General features: G+C 42.9%; 1 protein-coding gene across 1 annotated transcript in view; it reads right to left on the bottom strand.

Annotated features, from left to right (window-relative positions):
* The window catches only part of RIN2 (Ras and Rab interactor 2), a 114,653-nt gene extending 102,041 nt beyond the window's left edge, over positions 1–12,612 (bottom strand). Inside the window, exon 1 of the mRNA XM_036245782.1 lies at positions 12,526–12,612. Coding sequence (XP_036101675.1) covers positions 12,526–12,567 — 42 coding nt within the window. The 5' untranslated portion in view covers positions 12,568–12,612. The remainder of the gene's footprint in view (positions 1–12,525) is intronic.
* Between the last annotated feature and the right edge of the window lie 9,160 nt (positions 12,613–21,772).

The raw sequence follows: 21,772 nt of genomic DNA, 5'->3' as shown, positions 1-21,772 counted from the left end.
TTTCATTTTACAGACGAGGAAACTGAGGCTCTGAGATTTTTTTTTGCATATTAAGGATTTGGTAGTGGTTGCAACAAGGATTGGCAGCTAGGGTTCTCAGGCTTATAAATCCATGACCTTTCCACCAGTCTTTCCCTTGATGCACTATAAGTAATATTGGACTGTATTAATTTGAAAAGGTCGATGTGTGCACTTCCAGAAAGGCCCTGATGGCTGTCCCTAGGATGAACTTACCAGCTTCATCTCAGACTCGGAGGCTCTTCGCGAACCCATTTCCCTCCTCTCTGAATTCACCTCTGTCTGCTTTGGCTCCTGGGTGCATCCTTTCCTCTGCTGATAAATCGAGTATGAGGCTGCTCTCAGTGTCTAGCTGAAGGCTTGACCAGACCAGGGCTTCCAGGGTGTGGAAGTTTTTCTGGCAAGAAACAGCTGCCTTATTTAGAGCAGCTCCTCATCTGGTCATGGAGCCACCCTCCCTGAGGAAGCCTCTGACAGTCACTTCAACGTGCTTGTCAGTCAGCGGTCCCTAGTGGCCTCTGGACACACTCACTTTTTTTTTTTTTTTGCTTTGTCCAGCTTGCCTCACATGGGCTTATCCTATCTATTATGGCTAAAATAGTTAAAACATTTAAATATACAGAATATTTTGTGCCCAGCCAGAGTGGCTCAGTGGATTGAGTGTCATCCCGTGGACTGAGGGGTCTTGATTCCGAGTCAGGGCATATGTCCAGGGTGAGGGCTCAATCCTCAGGAGGGGTCGTGCAGGAGGCAACTGATAGATGTTTCTCTCTCACATTGATGTTTTGATCTCTCTCTAAAAAATCAATAAAAACATATCTTTAAAAAAGAATATTGAACAAAAATCAGGAAAATAATATAAATCCCAAGTTCAAGTTTAAAAGTTCAAAGGTTTCTAGTTTCTTGAAAATTAGAAACACTGGGCTGTCATGGGATGCTCCACCTTTATTTTTATTTTTTTAATTTGAAATCATTTTTTATTTTTCAATTATAGTTGTAATACAATATTATAGTAGTTTCAGGTATATACCTCAGTGATCAGACATTATATAACTTACTAAGTAATCACCTGATAAATTTTGTAACCATATGAAATCATACATAGTTATTAGATTATTACTTACTATATTCCCTATGCTGTACTTTACATCCCCATGACTATTCTGTAACAACCAATTTGTACTTCTTAATCTTTTCACCTTTTTCACCCATTCCCCCAACTCCCCTCTCATCTGGCAACCATCAAAATGTTCTCTGTATCTATGAGTCTGTTTCTGTTCTGCTTGTTCGTTTTTGTTTTTTGATTTTTTAGTTCCAACTGTTGATAGATATGTATTTATTGCCATTTTATTGTTCACATTTTTTTTTATACCCTCACCCGAGGACATTTTTTCCATTTTTTGTTCAGATAGAGTGGGAGGGAGAGAAGAAGAGAGAGAAGGAGAGAAACATCGACGTGAAAGGGACACATCAAGTGGCTGCCACCCACACAACCAACCAGGGCCGGGGACAAACTGCAACCGAGGTACGTGCCCTTAGAGGGAACCAAACCCGCATCTCTCTGGACAGCAGGCCGACGCTCTAACCACTGAGCCAAACCGGCCAGGGCTATTGCTCACATTTTTAATCTTTTTTCTTCTCCTTCTTAAGGAAGACTCTAACATTTCATGTAATACTGGTTTGGTGGTGATGAAGTCCTCTAACTTTTTCTTGCATTCTGTTTGATTCTAAAGGATAGCCTTGCTGGGCAGAGTAGTCTTGATTGTAGGTCCTTGCTTTTCATCACTTTGAATATTTCATGCCAATCTTTTCTAGCGTGCAAACTTCCTGTTGAGAAATCAGTTGTCTGTCTTACGGGAGCTCCCTTGTAGGTAACTAACTGCTTTTCTCTTGATTCTTTTAAGATTCTCTCTCTGTCTTTTGCATTTTAATTGTTTTTTTTACTTTTATTTTTTTCTTTAGTGATTTTAGAGAGAGAGAAAGGAAGAGGGAGAGAGAGAAAGATAGAAACATCGATGAGAGAGAACATCAATTGGCTGCTTCCTGCATGCCTCCCACTGGGAATTTGGCCCACAACTTGGGCATGTGCCTTGACCAGGAATTGAACCAGCAACCTCTTGGTACATGGGTTGACCCTCAACCACTGAACCATATGATGTGTCTTGGTGTGGGTCTTTTGGGGTTCATCTTGTTTGGGACTTTCTATGCTTCCTGGACTTCTATGTCTATTTCCTTTACCAGTTGAGAAAAATTTCCTGTCATTTTTTTTTCAAATAAGTTTTTAATATCTTTCTCTCTCTTCTCCTTCTAGCATTCCCATCATGCAAATGTTGGTACACTTGAAGTTGCCCCAGAGGCTCCTTACACTATTCTCATATTTTGGGATTCTTTTTTCTTTTTGCTCTTCTTACCAGGTGTGTGTGTGTGTGTGGGGGGGGGGGGGGTGTTAGCTTTCTTATTCCAAATCTCTGATTTAATTCATGGTTTCTTCTACTCTATTGTGATTCCCTGTAAATTATTCTTTATTTCAGTTAGTGTATCCTTCATTTCTGACCACTTCTTCTTTATGGTTTCTATGTCCTTTATTTATGCTGTTGAAGTTCTTTCTAAGTTCATTTACTCTTCCCCTAAGTTCATTGAGCATCCTTATAATCAGTGTTTTGAACTCTGCATCTAGTAGATTGCTTATATCCATTAGGTTTAGTTCTTTTTCTGAAGTTTTGTTCTGTTCTTTCACTTGGGACATGTTCTTTGTTTCCTCATTTTGGCAGCCTCCCTGTATTTGTTTAAGTATTAGGTAGAGCTGCTATGTCTCCCAGGCTTGGTAGAGTGACAAAATGTAGTAGGTGGCACAGTCTCCCAGTTCACCTGAGCCACTGTGGAGGATCAGCTGTGCAGAGGCCCACCACACACAGCAAGATTTACTTCAGCAGGGCCCTGGTGCCCACTGAGTCTGCCCCTTGAGTGTGTCACTTGTGGAGGTGGTTGGGTAGTGGTGCTTCAACGTGTACTGAAGTTGTCAACCAGGTGCACTGGTTCTGGGGCCTCCAAGGAGGTGCAGGCAAAGGTTAGCCACCATCTGTGTTCTACCAGGGCTGCCTGGCATGAGCCACAAAGTGATCTGCAGCTGGTTGCTACTTGTGCTGGGCTTGGGTGCCTGGGAGAGGCCAAGCTGAGATCTAAGGCCTACTGCCACTAGTGCTGGGCCTGGGGCCACTTAGTGAGAGATACGGGTCATGCTGAGGTCAGATGCTGCTTGTTTGAGGGCTTTCAGTAAAGTCTGAAGCATGGACCAAGACAGGCCATTCGTATGGGAAATCCACTTGAAACGCTTTGATGGGCCCGTAGGTTGGGTGGAGTGGGGTCTTAGGGAATCACTACAGCAAGGCAAGCAGTGTGAGCCTGGTTGATAGATATGATGTCCAACTGCCAGCTCTGGTGGGGAAGGGCTCATTAAAGGGACAATGGCCTCTGTCAGCACTTCTGTCTGGCAGAAAGCTGTCCCTCCAACTCTTGCCCTGATGCCAGATAGTTTAGTTCCTCCCCATAAGTCCCTGGTGCCTTTTGAGTTGCTGCCCCAACACTGGAACCCAGAGCAAGTGAATCCAAGTAATTCCATGTGCAGTCCCTTTTAAGAGGAACAGCCTGAAGCTCCAGAAGCCCTCCATCTCACTCATCCATAATCCTCACAGGTTTTTACAGCCAGAAGTTATGGGGACTTCTCTACCTAGCACTGGAACCCTGGGCTGGGTTGCTTGGTATGAGGCTCGTACCCCTTGCTTCTCAGCTAAGATACCCCTCCTGATTTTTAGCCACCACACATGGGTGTAGGACCAGTCCATTTAGCATCTCTGCCCCTCCTTCCAGTCTTAGTGTGGCTTCTTCTTTATACCCTTGGTTATAGACTTTCATTCAATCAGACTTCAGGTGGTTCTGAATGATGGTTGTTCTGTAATTTAGTTGTAATTTTTATGTGGTTGTGGAAGGATGCAAGTGCTACATTTACCTACACCTCCATCTTGTGTTACTGTCCTTAGATAGAACATCTGTTCTTCAATTTGCTATAGTCCTCACCATCCCCTATGGTGCTCCAATACTGAGCCCAAATGTCAGTTGCCATTTATCAACTTTCACATGGCTTGGCTTTCCATTTACAGTAGCCACCAAGCCCCTGTAGGCATCTGGGATTGAGACCTCCACCTCCAGTGTATTCATTCTAGCTAGTTCTGATGAACTCTGTGAGGCAGGTAGTGTGATTCAGGAAAGAGTGGGCCCTGCCCCCAGAGACCAAGCTCTTACTGACCCTGGCATGTGTTCATTTATAAACTGGAGACACTGCTACCCACACACAAGATTACCTTTGATAATTCAGTGACAAAATGCAACCTCCCAAGTTAGTGGGCTTGAGCAAGCCTTTTCCACAGAGGACCAGAGAGTCAATATTTTAGGCTTCATGCACAATACAGTCTCTGAATCAACTCAGTTCTGCAGTTGTGGGACAGAAGCAACCATAGCCAATACATAAATGAAGGGGTATGGCTGTGTCCCAATTATGAAAACAGGTGCCCAGCCAGATTTTGGTCTGTGGGTCACAGTTTGTTGACTGTCTTCAGTGACTGTCCTGTTCCTTTGGCTGCTCCCCTGTAGTCAGTCCACTCCACATATTTCAGGTACAGTAGTTATTTCAAATGCATGAGGCATGCCTGTACAACAAATAAATGATAAGAGTTTGCAATCTTCCTTTCTTCCAGGTAGGAAGTCAGCTCTGGCCCAGTGTTTGCAGTGTGGATTCTAAGGAGCAGAGAAGAAAACCATAAAGTTTGAGACTCCAGACAGGCCAAGACAATGTGCACCATAAAGATGAGAAGGTGAGGAGTAAGGCAGAGTAATGGGAGATGACTGTGAAACTCAGGGAGAATGAACCTGCATCTGTGAGACCTCACCCTCTCAGCAGCCTCAGAAACAAGCTCAGAATCTGGAAACAGAATGAGGGGGTGAGAAAGGTTCCTGGTATGCTCCCACCTGAACATAAACAATGAGCACGGAATGAAAACAAACAATCGATTGGACAAGGCCACTAGGGACCAGGCCTAAAACCAAGCGAACACAGGCCATCAGAGCACAAACATGACTGAATGGCCTCATTCTGTCACACACTGTGTCGGCAGCTGCTTTACCTCTGGCTCCCTTTAACTCCACCCGCCTTCTAGATAAAAAGTATTCAGCTACCCAATCACTACATTGTCCTCACTTCCTGATAACACTCAATTTCTTCTTCATGGGTACCAGATAAATCACAGGATGCTCAGTTACCTTTTTTTTTTTTTTTCTTTATTGATTTTAGAGAGAATGGGAGGGGGAGGGAGAGAGAGATAGAAACATTGATGAGAGAGAACATCGATTGGCTGCCTCCTGCAGGCCCCCCACTGGGGATCAGGCCTACAACCTGGGCATGTGCCCTGACTGGGAATCAAACCAGCAACCTCTTGGTACATGGGTCGACACTCAACCACACCAGCTGGGCTCCCAGTTCACTTTTAATTTCAGATAAACAATGAATGATTTTTTAGTATACATATGTCCCAAATATTGCATAGCATATACTTATGCTTTATCTGAAATTCAAATTCAGATGGGTGTCCTGTATTTTTATTTGCTAGATCTGCAAACTTTCCTTTCTTAGAATTACGGCACAAGCCCAAAGCCTATAATAAGTCCCTCCCAACTCTCATCCTGAGACCTCACAGCATGGTTCTTCTGATGTGTTCCCCTGGCTGCAGCAAGCTAATAAACCTAATCCTAATGAAGTAGGTATTATTGCTGGTTTGTTTTAGAAGGACAATCCCCATTTTTTGTGGTAGGACACTGTGAGAGGCAGCCATCTGAAAGGGACAGCTGTGGTTGGACACCCTTGGAGCACCTGAGTGGGGATCAATGGTGACATAAGGTGTTAGAGGTTTAGGGAGGGAATTTTGCTTCTGTCTATCACAGCTGAGCCACTCTACCTCTAAGGATCTCCACTTGTGTGTGTGCAGCCACTTTTGAGTGAGCAAATAAAATGTGGAGATGTAGTGGGAAAGAAGAAAGAAAAAAAAAATAGAACATCTTATCAGATGGTAGCAATAGCACTAACGTTTACAGAGAATGAATGACCGAAATTATCAAAGTATGATGTCTGAAGTAATTTGTGAAACTGAGGGTTCTTACAACTTTAATTAAATTTAGTTTTAAATCCTAGCTCTAGGAATTGCCTCCCTACTCCCCTGCCTTCCCGCCCAACCTTTCCTTGGGATACTCAGCAACACCCCATGGTAGTAGGAGATAGTAGGTTGCTTGGACTAAAGTTTCTGAACCTGAGCCCTAAGGTGAAATGCCCCATGGCTATTTTCCCATGAAACCAGACAGAAAGACGCTGGAAAAGACCTCAAAACTGCCCCCAAGACCTGAAGAAATGAATCATCCTTACTTCACAGTTCCCTGCATGACCCCTAGCCTCTCACCCATGGAGTCTTGTGGTTTTGCCCTATGTAATTTGTAACCTACACACCATCTGGGAGTTCGGGCTTGAGCATTAGCTTCCCGTTCTCCTGGATGGCGCGATTCATCAATAAAATAAGTTAGTGGGTTTTATTTCTTCACTGCAATTGTTGGTGCCTAGTGTTTGGCTTTGCTAGAGCTAGGTGGACGAACTCTTTCTGTTCTATAACACTGTGCTCACAACCTAGCTGGAAAGGCAATATTACTCCATTTTCCAGACAGGGACATGACGCCAGGTCTAGAACACAGACATTTCTATGCTTTTTGTATTGTCCTGTTTACTTATTCAAATGTATAGAGCAGTGGTTCTCAAACTTGAATCCTCTGGCAGGCATGTTAAAACACAGACCGCTGGGCCCCATCCCCAGAGTGTCTGATTCACTGGTTCTTGGGCGAAATCCAAGAATGTATATTTCTAAGACATTTCTAGGTGCAGATGCTGCTGGAAGCTGGCATCACACTTTGAGAACCACGGCTCGAGTCTACCTTGCTAACAACCTGTGGGTGATGCCAACGCTGCCCACCTAAAGATAATTTACTTCTGTTTGCCTTTTCTATGTGCTATTTTTATTGCTTATAGGACATTTTTTATTTTAACTCAGCAAACTTATTATAGAATGTCTAAGTCAGCTGTATGTACATTATTTGTCAAAGTGCTCTTTGAACCAGCTTTACACCTGTTTCTGGTTTTGAATAACATTTTGACAGCAGTTCATTCTAATTTGTATGAGTCATGTTTTAACTTTTTGAAAATTACACATGTGACACAATAATGCTTCAACTCTACACTCTCACCTGTATCCTCCTAATTATGAAAAATAGTTCCAACTAAGCCTGGAGAAAATATGTAGTTGAGAAGAACCAGGGGAGTCTATTTTATTCCTGATTTTTAAAAAACAAAGTTCCTTGAAGCATGAAAATGTATTGAGCCCCAATGAGCAAGATGTAATATCGGAAATGGATGGCCAAAATGTGCTGGGAAAACTACCCTATAAAAATCATGAAATCCATTGCTTTTTGGAAACAAGAACAGAAATTGTTGTCCAATAAGTTCAAGGCATCCCTACAAAGTCATGCCCTGGAGGCCTGATCTGCCTCCAGGTTAGTGGCTCCCCACATAAAGAACAGTCTGAACCTCAAATGCCAAAATCACTGAGGCCCAAGATGTGCAGTGGTGCCAGTTCTGGATGAAAATTTGCCTGCAGGTAGAACTTTTGAAAGTGTTATAACTTTTCAAACGTCCAGGAGAGATGAATAGTTAGGGAAGTCCACCTGAGTGAAGCGAATCGTCACTCCTGGTTTATCTATTTAGCGGAGTCAGATTTTAGCAATTAGGTTTCTTCAAAGTGAGTCACACTTCTGTTCTATATGGTACTAGAGAGCTCTCCTATGGCTTCTCTGAACCATAATCATAGTCTTTCTGTTTCTGAAAGACAGACATGATGTACCTGTTACACAAACTGCAATATGACCAGAAGAGGATTTCTCAAACTGAGCCTCTGATGCTGAACTGGACCCTCAAACACCCCAGGTAGTTTGCACACCCAGGCTCAGGGCCTCTCCCCACCAGATGAACAGTTTGGAGGCACAGAGGAGCAAGGTCCCTGTAATCAAAACACATATCTTCCTGGTCAGTTAAGGCCAGCTGTTTCCCTGTCACCAAGGCAAAGGGAGGCAGGAAGTAGGCACTCAGAGAGAAGGAACTCCACCAACTTGTAGCTGATGAGGGCAGGCTCCCCCAGGCATTTCTGGGAGAAATCAGAATTGCTGAGTGGATAATTCCCACTGATCCTTTCTGGCATCGTTCTGGCTATAAGAGAATCCTCCTTGGGGTCAGGAGTGTAGCAACAAAAAAACAAAACAAATCCCTCATGGCAGAGTTCAGAATTATGAGTTAAAGTTTACTTCCTGGCTCTACATTGGGGCCACAGCTATGCCTTCATACATAACATTTCTACCACAATTTTATCTTTAGACAAAAGTAAAGGCAGCCTAGATAATGTTTTCTTTCTCAATCTCTTTGACACAACGAGCTCTTGAAATCTGATAGCAATAGGTGTATGCTTCCACTACTTAGGAGCAGATAACTTTGCTGTCTTGCTCAGGGCATCATTGGCTTCCCCCATGTGTTTCCACAGAGACTTCTTAGAGCAGGAATATTCCCCACAGGTTGTTGAGGACAATTAACAACAGTGCTGGAAAGAACTGTAGAAAATATCTTTGTCCAGCAGCTTAGGATTTCTGTGACCAGGTTCCAGGGTGCAATTCTACATGAACAATAACCACGAGCATTCTCATTACCCCAGAATGTGCAGACAATCTGTGTGTGTTATCCACCACTCTTGTGTTCTGTGACCTATCTGAGTCATGTCCATGAGCCAGGACAGGTGGGAAGCCACAAATCAAGGCTTGCTTTTAGTGGTTTGCCACTCTGGTTTAAATACACAGAAACTGGGTAGGGGAACATAACAATGTAAAAGAGGTTCAGTGATTGCCTTTCAATTATCTGCGCTTTACACAAAATCACATGAGCCCTATTAACCAAGAAAGTCATAACAATCATGTGGAATTCAGCAGTGAGCCAAGGCCATAGCCAAAAATGTTCATGCTTTATGATATATGTGGAGAACGGCACTGCAGTAGCTTGAGTCACTCCGAAAGGTAGCCCTACCCACACACCTAGACAACACAGTCAAACTCAGCTCTCAGATCAAAGGCTACTTCCTCAGGAAAGATTCCCTGGAACCCTGCATTATGTTATATATTCTCAAAGCCCCTTTTACTTCTCACATTAAATACTGTTTCTTCTTATGATTTATTAGTATGGGTTCCGTGATATGATTATTTAATTAAAGTCTTTCTGTGGTACCAGACTGAAAACTTCATGAGGTCAGTGTTGGTTTCTGGTTTTTCTCTCCCCGGTGCCTAGTACCGAGCCTGGCTAATCAAAACTGCTCAACATTTAAAATATAAAAGCATAAGGAGTAAAAGAAGGCCCAGTGGATCCTAGAATGTGCTGAGGGACAAACCATCTCGACAACTGAACTGTAGCATTTTTAAAACAAATAATATTAAATATCCAAAGGGCAGTTTACGTCACTCTTGCAGATAACTACCAATTATAGATTGCCATAATAAAGAATAACAATGTCTGTAAAGAAGAGGAAAGAAAGAAAAAAAAGAAGTACAGTTGACCCTTGAACACCATGGAGTTAAAGGAGCTGATCCCTGAGCAGTAGAAAAATTTGTCTATAACTGTTGACTCAATAGTTGGACCTTGGAATCTGAAGATTTAACCAACCTTGAATGGGAAACAGTATTTTTTCTTTTAGTAATTAATTTATTTTTGATACAGATGTTTCTCCTCCCCCCTGACTCCCACTGACACCCTCCTCCCGATATCCCCCCTTCCCCAGCATTTTGTCTACAGGGAAACAGTATTTTCAATCCATGGTTGGGAAATCATGGTTAGGAAACCCCTGGATACAAAGGGCCGACTATATTTATTCCAAACCCCTGTTACTCAAGGGTCAACTGTAACTATGTAATTTACATGGAGCATCTAACTTAAATACATTGAAACTCTGCAAACAAAAGCAAAACCAAAAACAAATACAATAAATACCAAGTTAAACAGTGCAGGTCACTTTGCCTACATTTTCCTCAAGGGCATTCGATTTTGGAGAGAGACAAGTGGACTCTCACCTCTTGCTTAATTCTTTTAGAAGACACAGCCCAGCCTTGACCGGTTAGGCTCAGCAGTTAGAGTGTCAGCCTGCAGACCAGAAAGTCTCGGGTTTGGTTCCCACTAAGGACACATATCTCAGTTGCAACTTGTCCCAGCCCTGGTTGGGTTCATGTGGATAGCAACCAGTCGATGTGTCTCTCTCACATCAATGTTTCTCTCTCTTTCTTCCTCTCTCTCTCCCTCCCGCTCTATCTGAAGATAAATGCAAAAAATGTCCTCGGGTGTGGATAAAAAAAAAATAAATAAGACACAGCCCAGAAGTTAACTACCTTTAACCTGCTGTTCAACTGAAAAAAAAAAAAAAAAAAAAAAAGATTTTCCTCAGGACTAGGAAAAACTGTGTCCAACAAGGCTTCTTCCCAAGGAATTTTCAAAGGCAATTTTGACTATACTCGATTTCTTATTTTGCTTTGACTTTAATATCTAACTACTATGTACGATTCAACCCACTATACTTCCTGAGCATAAGGTGGTAATTATGAACTAGCCAGTATTTAGGCTGATGTAGGCAGGGTCTTGGGTTAAGGAGGGTGTTGGTTTTTCCCCTTCTACCAGTATGAAGTAAGTATCTAATCCTAAAACAGAATCCAGGAACTGGAGATGAGTCAGGAGCCTTGTGAGTCTAGTGCCTGGTCTACAGAAAACCTGAGGAGGCCCTCGTCTGCCTCATGAGGGTGGATGTTGTAAAGGTTTGATTCAAATTGAGCAAACTGATGGAGAATGTGTGCTATATCCACACACCTTAACTATTAGGGCTGAGAATCAAGACCATCTGTGTCAACATAACTGTTTCTTCTAGGATATTCTTGCCCAGGAAGTTAAGGCTGTAAACTAATAAATAACTTCACTATTTGCTGCAGAAAATTCTTACAGAACAATCTGTCCTGGCAAACAATTTGCTCACCTGGGAAAACAGCTTTCATATCAACAATAGTTTACTTGCCAGGACTCAAGACCCTTGTCTTGCAGTATCCACCAATCCCGAACTATTATGTCACAAACTTTGCTGAAAGCCAATCACTTCTTTGCCTTGAAAAATACAGCTAACAGGATGTGGACCTAGACCTCTAAACTCTACAGATATGTCTCCTGACCTCCCCTCGTTTAGACACCAACAAGACTGTGTCCTGGTGATGTCCTCCCTTATCACAGTCAGCTTCCTGAAAGCTTTCTTTTACCAACAGGGTCTTCAGTGGATTCTTTGGAGTCCGTAATTGACACAATAAATCAGCTTTGGTCTCAGAAGCAGGAAGCATTTAAATGAGAGTTAATACATACTTACAACCCAATAGAGTGAGAAAATCAGTAAAATTGTGTTTTCCTTTGTAATAAAGAGGCCTCTATGGCATTGCTCCTTTTGAAGAAAGATCTGGTGTTTGAACACCTGCCTATGACAGATCTCAAATGCAAAATTTACCTCCATTTTTTCTACTCTTTTACATGATTCTGTATTTTCCAGATTTTCTACAATTATTATGCAATTATTATTTTGAAGGTGAGTAAAAGGACACAGAACAAAAGCCATAAGAAGGAAACTAATTTATAAGTGTGAATTAGGAATGACCACCAAGTCTTAATTTAAAACACAAATACACACAGAGTATAGAAAAGTATCTGTTTAGACTCTTATCCCTTTAAGCCAGCGAGGTAATTTTATCCCACTGACATCAGTATGCATACGGAAAAATTGTTGCCTTGGTTCTTTCTTGCCTGATTATAAGAGACCTGTGGGGTGTTTGATAAAATACACCAGTAAATAACATTCAGTCAGTCTAGGGTGAGACCTAGGAATCTGTTTGCTGTTCTTGTTTTTTTTAAATGAGCACTAAGTGATTCAACACAATCAAGTAAAGTGTAAAACACAGGACCAACAGCACTGATTCACTGGAATGCAAAGTCTAGCTTCCATCGTAAACCATTCGGCTAAAAATGGAATAGCTGAGCAGTTCACAAAGATTGACTCAACAGTCTTACACACAGGGTGGCATCTCTTTGTGCCTAGTTCCTGGGCTTTTCCTGAAGCACTACTCACAAAAATCCAACTACTGTCAAACCTGGTAACAGCTCGCAGCTGGGCTCGGGCAAGTTCCCCTAGCCAGAGCTGGCTCAGAGAGCAGGCTTCCCCGGCAGCTCACCGCCGCCAGAGCGCCTGCAGCTCCCCAGGAAGCCCAGCAAAGGGAGCAAGCTGCAGCTTAGCAATCTCAATCAAAGCTTCCTTTTACCTTAAAGAAACTTCCTTGCTTGTCCAGACTGCAGGTACCCATGGTCCAAGATGACAGTTCCTCCAGTGAGGCTCTACTGCATGCCTGGGACTCCTGAAGGTAGAGACATTTTTAATGGTTAGTCCAGCCTGTAGGAAATTCCTTTCTAAGCCACAGAACACTCAAAACAACAGTCCTGCCAAGATCTTTTTCCATCAAGAACATAGTGCCGTTTATTTCCCACCAAAGCCCTTCCATGTCCTTTCAGGCTGATTTCCTGCCTCAGACAGCACAGTTCCTAGTCCCTGCCCCACCTCACTGCCCCACCTCCCACTTTTCCAGATGATGCAGAAGGTCTCTGGAACTACAGAAAGCATAGTGATTGTTTTGTGTTTGCTTGACTTCGCGCACAAGTCCTAAAGGAACCAATACTAGATGTCACCATGATCTGCCCCAAAACTTATGGACTTAATGTGGCTGATCACAGAGGGACAGCGGAAGAATGAGACCGTGCATGTCCCAGGAAATCCTGCTGGAATGAGATGACGTCATCCTTAGTTCTACTAGCCCTCTCCCCAAGGCAAGGTCAACACAAGGGCACTGGGAATAAATCCCTCTATTTTCTTCTTAGAAATAAAAGATTGGGATAAAATGCCATGTCCCTTTTTACTGAGATCAATTTGTGTAAGAAACAGACAAAACAGCTCCCTGATAACCTAAAGTGGGGGTGCACTACGGACCGTGGAGGGAAATTTAAAAGCATGATATGATTCTGACTCTTAAACTGACTTATTTGAACTTGGAATTTCCCTCATTTGAGCATTAAAACCCAATATTCTTCCTTCTTGGTCACAAAGCCTTCAAAGTCCACTTATAAGTAAAACACATACACACCCAGGTAGCTGGCCTCACCCCCCGCCAGTGTGCACTGAGACCTGGGGAGCATCCCCAAATCTTCCTTACCCAGCAAAGCTGGACCAGCAGCAATTGTAAGAGTGCCCCCCCCCCCATATCACATCTGCACACCATAACATACGCAGGTGTAGCTGGTTCTAACCATGATCCACAGATGGAGGACAATAAAGAAAATGTGTTCTCAGTAAAAGCATCTCTTGCGCCCTGGTCGGTTTGGCTCAGCAGTTAGAGTGTCGGCCCGTGGACCAATGAGTCCCGGGTTTGATTCTTCTTTTTTTTTTTTTTATCCTTACCCGAGGACGTTTTCGATATTTTTTTGTTCAGATAGAGTGAGAGGGAGAGAGAGAGAGAGAGAAACATCGACGTGAAAGCGACACATCAAGTGGTTGCCACCCACACGACCCAACCAGGGCCGGGGACAAACCGCAACCAAGGTACGTGCCCTTAGCGGGAACCGAACCCGGGTCTCTCCGGACCGCAGGCCGACGCTCTAACCGCTGAGCCAAACCGGCCAGGGCCCGGGTTTGATTCTGATCAAGGGCACATACCTCGGTTGCAGTTTGTCCCTATCCCTGGTTGGGTCGTGCGGGAAGCAACCAGTCATTGTGGCTCTATCACATCAATGTTTCTCTCTCTCTCTCCCTCCCTCTCACTCTGTCTGATGATAAATGGACAAATATCCTCAGGTGAGGATTCAAAAAAAAATCTCTTGCAACATTAAGATATTAAAAGGGGTTCAGCTATGGGGATAGAGTGGGAGGCACCAAAGCCATGGTAGTCACTGCCAGTTTGCAAAGGCTATTATTAGCTGGGAAATAGACTGCCAGCAGCACCAAAGAGACGTTACAACAAGCAGAAAAGCAGAACTGCTTTGCAGAGAACTGCATCCCTGTGAGTGAGTGATGTTCTTCAGAGAAGGGCTCATTTGAGCCCCACGACTGGCCTCTCTGTTCACATTCATAGTGGGCTGCACAACCCATGGGATTCCCATCCAGAAAAAATAGCAATGCAGTGCACACACACCCCTCCTTCTGGAACGGTCACCTATTTTAGTCCTTTCTCCAGTGCTCACTTTAAAGGTTCAGAGGCATCTTTCCTGTGTTTCATTCCACTTGCAATCCTACTGGATGAAGGCCAGAGTCCAAAAACCTCCTTAGAAGACTGGTGAACTTTCACTGCAGTTCTGCTGACTCCAGAGGTTCAGGTTCTCAGGCTGAGCAATTTAATGGAGCCCCAGCTCCAAGGCCTTTGAAGTTCATCACTTATTAACAAAGTCCACAGATTGGAGAGATTCCAGATAGAACAGTGCTGTGTTCAGAGCTAAGAGAGGAATGGAAACCACTCTGTAACCGTTTCAACCCAGAAGCACACAAATAAAAAAGTACACTTCTTGAAAGCAAGCCTAATGTCTGTAATTCGTTTTCTTTCAGATGTTTTCTCAGCAAGAGATTTGACATCGCACAGCAGTTAAGGAACGGCTCAGCGAAAGCCAAGACTTCATTCCTCATCCAGACCTGCGTCTCTCTGTTCTGTTCAGAAAGTTTCTGTATACAAGCCCTTTCTGATGAGCCACAACAGGCAGGGAATTTTGCCTATAGCAATAAAGCAGTTTGGATTCCAGACATTTACTAGTTCAATACGCTGCCTGAAAAATGCATACATGCTCTTCAACTTCAGTGGTCCTCAGTGAAAAACATCCACTCTGGCTTCCATGCAGGGCAGACAAATCCATCACATTTTGTTAAAGATCGCATCCACGGTTCAAAAGGTTACTCTGGGATGGAGATGCAGCAGGTGATAAGAAAGGGCTACCTAGTGCCACTGCAGGTCCTTCCCACAGATGGACATCCAAGTGGACTACACAGAATAGATTATTTTAACTTTTCAAAATAAAGTTCTTAAAAGCCTAAAAGAAGTTTTGGATTATAGTCTTTCCAGTGTAGCAATAGTTTCCTTCCCAAACCATAACCTCTAACACCTCGGCTCAATATGGGCAGAAATTTAATAGAATTTAAAGAGATTACTTTTTCCCATTTGTGGTTACTCACCCCTCCCTACAGGGTTTACCCCAGCAATTTCATCCTAAAACCACCCCAGTATCAGGCCATATTAAGAAGCAGAAAAAGGTACCGTAGTTTGAGAGACTGCAAAACTCCAGTTAGACGGTGGAAGATTGCTCCTTTACTGGATTCCCTGAAGTTGTCAAGTGGATTCTTGAAAAATCAGCACATCCAATGGATCCTTCTAGATGCTAGCTAATAGCTAGCAAAAAAAGAAAAACAAAGTCCTAATGGGACTAAAGGACACTGCAAACATTTTGAAGCTGCCAAGCCTTTTCAATAACACCACTGAGGGAATGTAAACGAAGCTGGTTGCTTCAGTGGCTAAAGGACAAAGGCAGGAAGTGATTATACCTCACTCTCCAGAAATACCAGGCTCTGCTGCTTTAGAACTAGCTGTGGCTTCCATGTGGCCCCAAGAGCTACTGCTGAGGTGAAGGTCTATCCTGAAATTTCAGCATAAAGGACTCTCTGAGTCACCTGGCCAGGCTCCAGGCTGCCCTGACTGCCACTGAGCAAGACTGTTCAAGGCTGGCTTTCCAGCCCATTCTACAGAGAGCCACTGAAGACAGGAGCCAGGGCTCTGCTGTCTGGACCTTGACACAGGCTGGCAGACAGGGATAGGAACACCAAGTGCCCCCTTCCCAGTTCACTGATCAGTGGAGCTGGGTTGAGTAACTGGCACTCTTCCAGCTTTTGCTCTACCTGGCCATTGGCCAGATCTTGGAAAGAGAGGGTCTGAGTTGTGTCCTCATCCTTCCTTCCTCTCCTCTTTCCTCCTCTCCACCCCTGATGTATTCAGTCAAACTATACTCTCCCTATTTTATGTGTCTGAGATCACAAGTGCAAATCCACAGAAGAAGCAGCAGTTGCTTACAGTGTCATTCACCATTTACAAGTTCAATTTAAAAGAAATGTAGCTTATTCAAGTCATCTCCAAAATGCTGCAAGAGTTGCCACAAAACTTTCTCATTACTACCTTTTTTTCTTCTTCTTCTTTCTAGACAGACAAAGTGAACTTCAGTTCTTAGTAAACAAGATCTCGTTACTATAATTACTTTACAGCCCAACTGACTAAAGTAGGGGAAAGGATTCACCCCTGGGGACCTGTGAAGTCCCAAAAAGTGCACTTCACCTTCTTCCATGATGACGGTAGATCCCTCTTTTTAATGCTTTTTGTATTTACTAAGCAAGATAGAAGCAAGTGGGGTGGCTCTGTGCCTGATCCAGGGCAGGTCTCTAAATTTTACATAATTTTCTATGTATTACCACAGCTTTTAGCAGTTGGACAGAAAAACTCTATTCCAGGTTCTGGCTTGATAATTCAACTTCTGTGAATTTTTACATTTTTCTTTCTTTAAGCAACTTGTACCACTATCCAGAGCTTATTTTTTAATTTAAAAAAAAAAAAAAAAAAAAGATCATGAAAACCATTCATTCGAAAGAGAAATGAATTTGTGGGAAGCAAAAGACTGTATTCCCAGTCCCCTCACTCAATAACTGTTTTTAAATAGAATTAGGAACACTGCTCAGCACCTTGATTTTCCCAAGAATAATCAAGAACAGTATTTTCTTTTTTTGGAAAAGTGCTCAGAGGTGAAACTGAATTTCAGCTGTTGAGAGGATTGTCCTGTAAATGGGGCTAATTCCAGTGGAGGTCCATCCCTTCCCTCCTTGGAAAACTGTTATCTCATAGACTCTAGCCTCATCTAGCAGCTCTGAGGTGCCCAAGTACCGAGGTGTGGACACATCCACCAAGGGCAATGTGCATAGCCCTGGACAAATAGTGGGCAGTTCTGCTGGCTATAAATTCCTTCTTTCCTTAGATGGGAAACTGCCTCTCTTCTCCTACCTCCCACTCAATGTCCTCATTTCACCTCTTGGTAAAGAGGTGGGTCCTTCCTCCACATCCCAGCAGACGTCCCTATTCCTCCCGAGTGGCAGCTTCCCTTGAGTGGTGCTGGCCTCAGGGCTGGTGCACTCTGCCCATCAGGAACAGGGTTAAGAAAGAAGAGGGGCTGCTAACCCCAAAGCATTCTCTTTGGGCATTTCAAAAGTGTGTGTCTTTTTTCGAACTTCCTCACCTGAAAGCTCCATGTGCTAAGTGGCCGCATACCTTGCACATGTGACTTCATGCAGATAATAAAGAAGCTTCATAAGCCACATTGGCTCTTAACCCAAAGGACACCATGGAGAGGAAGCCACACACATCTTCCTCAGGATTTACTTGTCCACCTGTGAACACCTGAGTTTAGAGCTTTCTTTTCCAAGTTTCTCTGGCCATGATGGTGAAAGGGTCTATACAGATGGTTAATTTTATTATCTATTTATTTTTTAAATTATTTATTTATTTATTTTTAAAATAATTTTTTAAATTAATTTTAGAGAGAAAGGAAAGGAGAGGGAGAGAGAGATAGAAACATCGATGAGAGAGAACATCAACTGGCTGCCTCCTGTATGCCCTCCACTGGGGATGTGGCCCACAACCTGGGCATGTGCCCTGACCAGAATCGAACCAGCGACCTCTTGATGCATGGGTTGACACTCAACCACTGAGCCACACCAGCCAGGCAGAGATGGTTAATTTTAAGTAGAGACTCTAGGAATACTTTATTATTCAGTGTGTATTTTACACTGAGCACATCTCACTTTAGACTAGCCACATTTCAAGTGCTCAGTAGCCACATGTGGCTGGTAGCTGCTATATTAGACAGCAAAGGCTTACATTGATTCTCAACCTCCTCCTTTTACAGATGGGAAACTGAGGCCCAGGAGGCTGAAATGCCAGGGCTGGATAGTCTATAGCAGAGATGAGAATCAGACCTGGCCTGACTTTCTCATATGGAACTCTCTCCCTATGTGGCCTCCTGAGGGTTCTGCTCCTTTTCCAGTGAGATCTCCTAGGAAACCTCATCTGAGGTATTTGGAGCAGATGGTGAAAGACATGCATGTGTATAAAAAAAAGCCAACCATTCCTCCAGAGAGCCACTGTCCCCATGACCTCTTTATTATTTTAATATTTTTTTGGTTTGGTTACTAAGAGCCTATGTCATTAGCAGAGCAAAATGTAAGAACATAAACAAAGTCCAAATGGCTACATAAAAACGTCCTGTTTAAGAGGGTAGAACTCATGTTAAGTATTTTTACCACAATCAATAAAATAAAATGAAATAAAATAAAATATAAAATAAAATAAAGTAAGCCTGGCCAGTGTGGCTCAGTGGTTGAGCGTCAACCCATGCCCAACAGGTTGCCGGTTCAATTCCCGGTCAGGGCACACGCCCAGGTTGTGGGCCCAATCCCCAGTGGGAGGCATGCAGGAAGCAGCCAATTGATGTTCTCTCTCATCGATGTTGCTATCTCTCTCTCCCTCTCTCTCTAAACTCGATAAAGAAAAAGAAACTTTTTTAAGAAAAATAAAATAAAATGAAAATTTTCTAGGTTAAAATGTCATGACAACCACCTCAAGAAAGAAAAAACGGGATATTAGTCCTATATAATAAACTAGCTTACTAGCACATATAATGACTGAAATTTCGTGCACTAATTTGCTATTTTTCCTTCATTTTTGATCCTGCGTATGTTGCTCTCTTTCCAAACTTTCCACTTCACCATTAGGATATTTACCCACCCCTTTAATCAGTAATGTACTGAAAAATGTTTAACAACTGGCTTTCTGTGGCATAAAAGCCCAAAGTTTTAGCATTTGATTACTTTGTGGTGTAAACACTCCCATCATGAGCAATTTCAAACTACCAAGGTGACATCGACAGGCTTGCAAAACTTATGAAAATTTATCAATCAGCTCTAGTGAGCAGGGAGAGCTGACTGTGGTTCACTACTGCATTTCATTCACCCATTCTAAACCACAGGTCTCTGAAGAGGTTGCTTTTATTTGATCCTTCATACACTGAAATAATAAAAGTAAGAAATTAGATCTCTAGACAGAAACCAGTACTTTATTCATGAAACCGCATTATTTGTCCCCAGTAAAATGTGAAATATTTCTTAGCTATTATCGTAATCAAGTTAGGTGATGTCATCAGGGAAACTTGAAGGAAGATGTATGTTCATTCTGTTGTTTCAGAGTTGGCTCCATTTCTTTAGATGTTGAAGAGGAAACATCTTCCGAAGGTAACCAATCAGAACTTGAGGATCCTATATGCCTCAGAGTAGTATCTCCAATAGCTTACACAGTATCCAGTGCATATGTGTTCAATAAAGGTTTAGGATAAGTAAGCGTATGAGATTTTACAGAAGTCATTTAGGCTGAAAGAAATGGTTTTGAAAGAATGGCTTCCTCAAAGCATAAGACAGAAAGAACTACAGCTTCAAGAATGACAAGGTAAAATAAACTGCCCGGAATACATACCATGCTGGGAAAACATTTTTTATACCACTTTGAAACACATGTTCTCTCAGTGGTTGAATTTTTCCTACAGAGTCTGTGATCTGGAGGCCTTTCCTTTCTCTATAACATTCAGACTCAATTTGTTCCCTACAAGTCCCTAGCCATCATGTTTCTCAGCTCTTTCATTTTTGCACAAATCAGAATTTTAGAAAGGTTTCCAGGTGTGTTTCTAAGCCACCACATTTTCATTAGCGACCACAAAACAAACAATACATCAGACAGATGCAAAACTCCCAATGAAATCTAACTGGATGAGCAAATAGACTTCTGTGTTTGTGCATGTACTTGCATCTGTGTGTTGTGGAGAGTAGAGCCTTAAAATTCCCTTTCCTGCTCTTAAGAAGTGGTCTGGAGAATAGTAGAACAGTTGGGCCTCCTCTGAAGAATGCTTCCTTCTAATCCTGCAGATTCCACATGGGACAGTCAGTAGAGCACATCATACAATATCACACTAGTAAAATATAATACCTTCTATACATAATAAATGCCTTTAACATGTATTAATACAATCTTGCAGCCAGAATCCAGAAATTATCAAGGGAGATGCATTAAAGAAAGAAACAGTTGCTGTCCAAAATAATATTTTATGAGTCTACGAAAGAGTCATGGAAACCCAGTGAGGCCCTGAGGGATACCTGCTGCCCTCACCAAAAAGGTAGTTTTTGCGCCCAAAGTTGTGCCTCAGAAGTTTAGGCATGTTTAAAAGTCATTCTTTGTTGACCAGTGGCATTCATATCTTTTTCTGAAACAGTCAATTACATATGATTGGGGTATTTCACAAATCCAGTTTCATACTCAATTTTTCACAGGCTCCAACTACCAAATTGTTTCTGTGAAGCTCTGCAGATTCTCTTTGACTCAATGAGTCCACAGATGGATGGTGTGAGTGGACAGGGGGACTTGATAGGGCTCTTCTGCCTCCCAAGGGGATGCTGGATGGACACTAATAATTTCAGGGCCTGGTACAAGAAGACAAGTGGAGGATCATATACTTTATGTCTGAATGGTATACAGTTATAGTCAAAACTACAAACTGTGAACTAACTATGTTCTATTCTCCTACTGTGACAAGTGTACCTTTATAAGGAACTGGAATGCCTAATTTCAATTTAAAATTTTCAGACTCTTCAGTGTTTTGTGCTGTACAAAGGGACACAGGGCAGTTCTGAACCTGCCCCCATGGCTTCACCCTTCTCTTCTCTCCAAGGCTGTGGACACTGCAGAAATCCTGTCCAAGTACTGTCTATCATGTACTCCCTCCCAAACCTTGCAGCCTGTGTAGGCAGTGCACGCAGGCTTGGGCATGGGGGCAGAGATTCCAGAGCGTGTGCATCTGCAGCAAGATGAGGAGGGGAATGTGGGCTCCAGGGTGGCACAGCCCACTAGACTTCTCTTTCCATGTGGAGAGTTGAAACTAAGTGGGACAAAGTGCATAGCCTAGGCAGAGATCCCTCTTGCCCAGACCTTAGGGTACTACTGGGTGGGCAGGTTGGATTATTTTAGGGCCTGTGAGAGAAAGGACACAGTTTGTACTACTGTTTTTGTTCTTCTCCTGGCCTCATCAATCTTGGTTTGCGTAAGTGTAAGGTTTAGTTGTGAGAGGCCCTGGTTACACTCTTGGGAAAAACAAATGGGCTTGGATTCAACAGCCCTAACACATCTTCATTTCTTAATTAGGATGGGCTGGGATTCAACTGCCCTAAGGCATTCTAATTTCCCTGAGGCTCTTAATTCCAGTTTAAGAGGTCACGCTCTCTCCTTTAAAGCACCCTAGCTACTGTGCCCCTTCCTGCGCCTCCTCTCTTCCTTTGGCTTTTCTAAAACACGAAAGCCTTCCTTCACTATGGATGCACCTTCTTAGGCCTCCTCTTCCAAGTCTGTC

This window comes from Molossus molossus, unplaced genomic scaffold (assembly GCF_014108415.1).
Source record: "Molossus molossus isolate mMolMol1 unplaced genomic scaffold, mMolMol1.p scaffold_m16_p_6, whole genome shotgun sequence".
Lineage (NCBI taxonomy): Eukaryota > Metazoa > Chordata > Mammalia > Chiroptera > Molossidae > Molossus > Molossus molossus.
The sequence above is the reverse complement of the archived record's forward strand: the minus strand, read 5'-3'. Positions and strand labels throughout refer to the sequence as shown.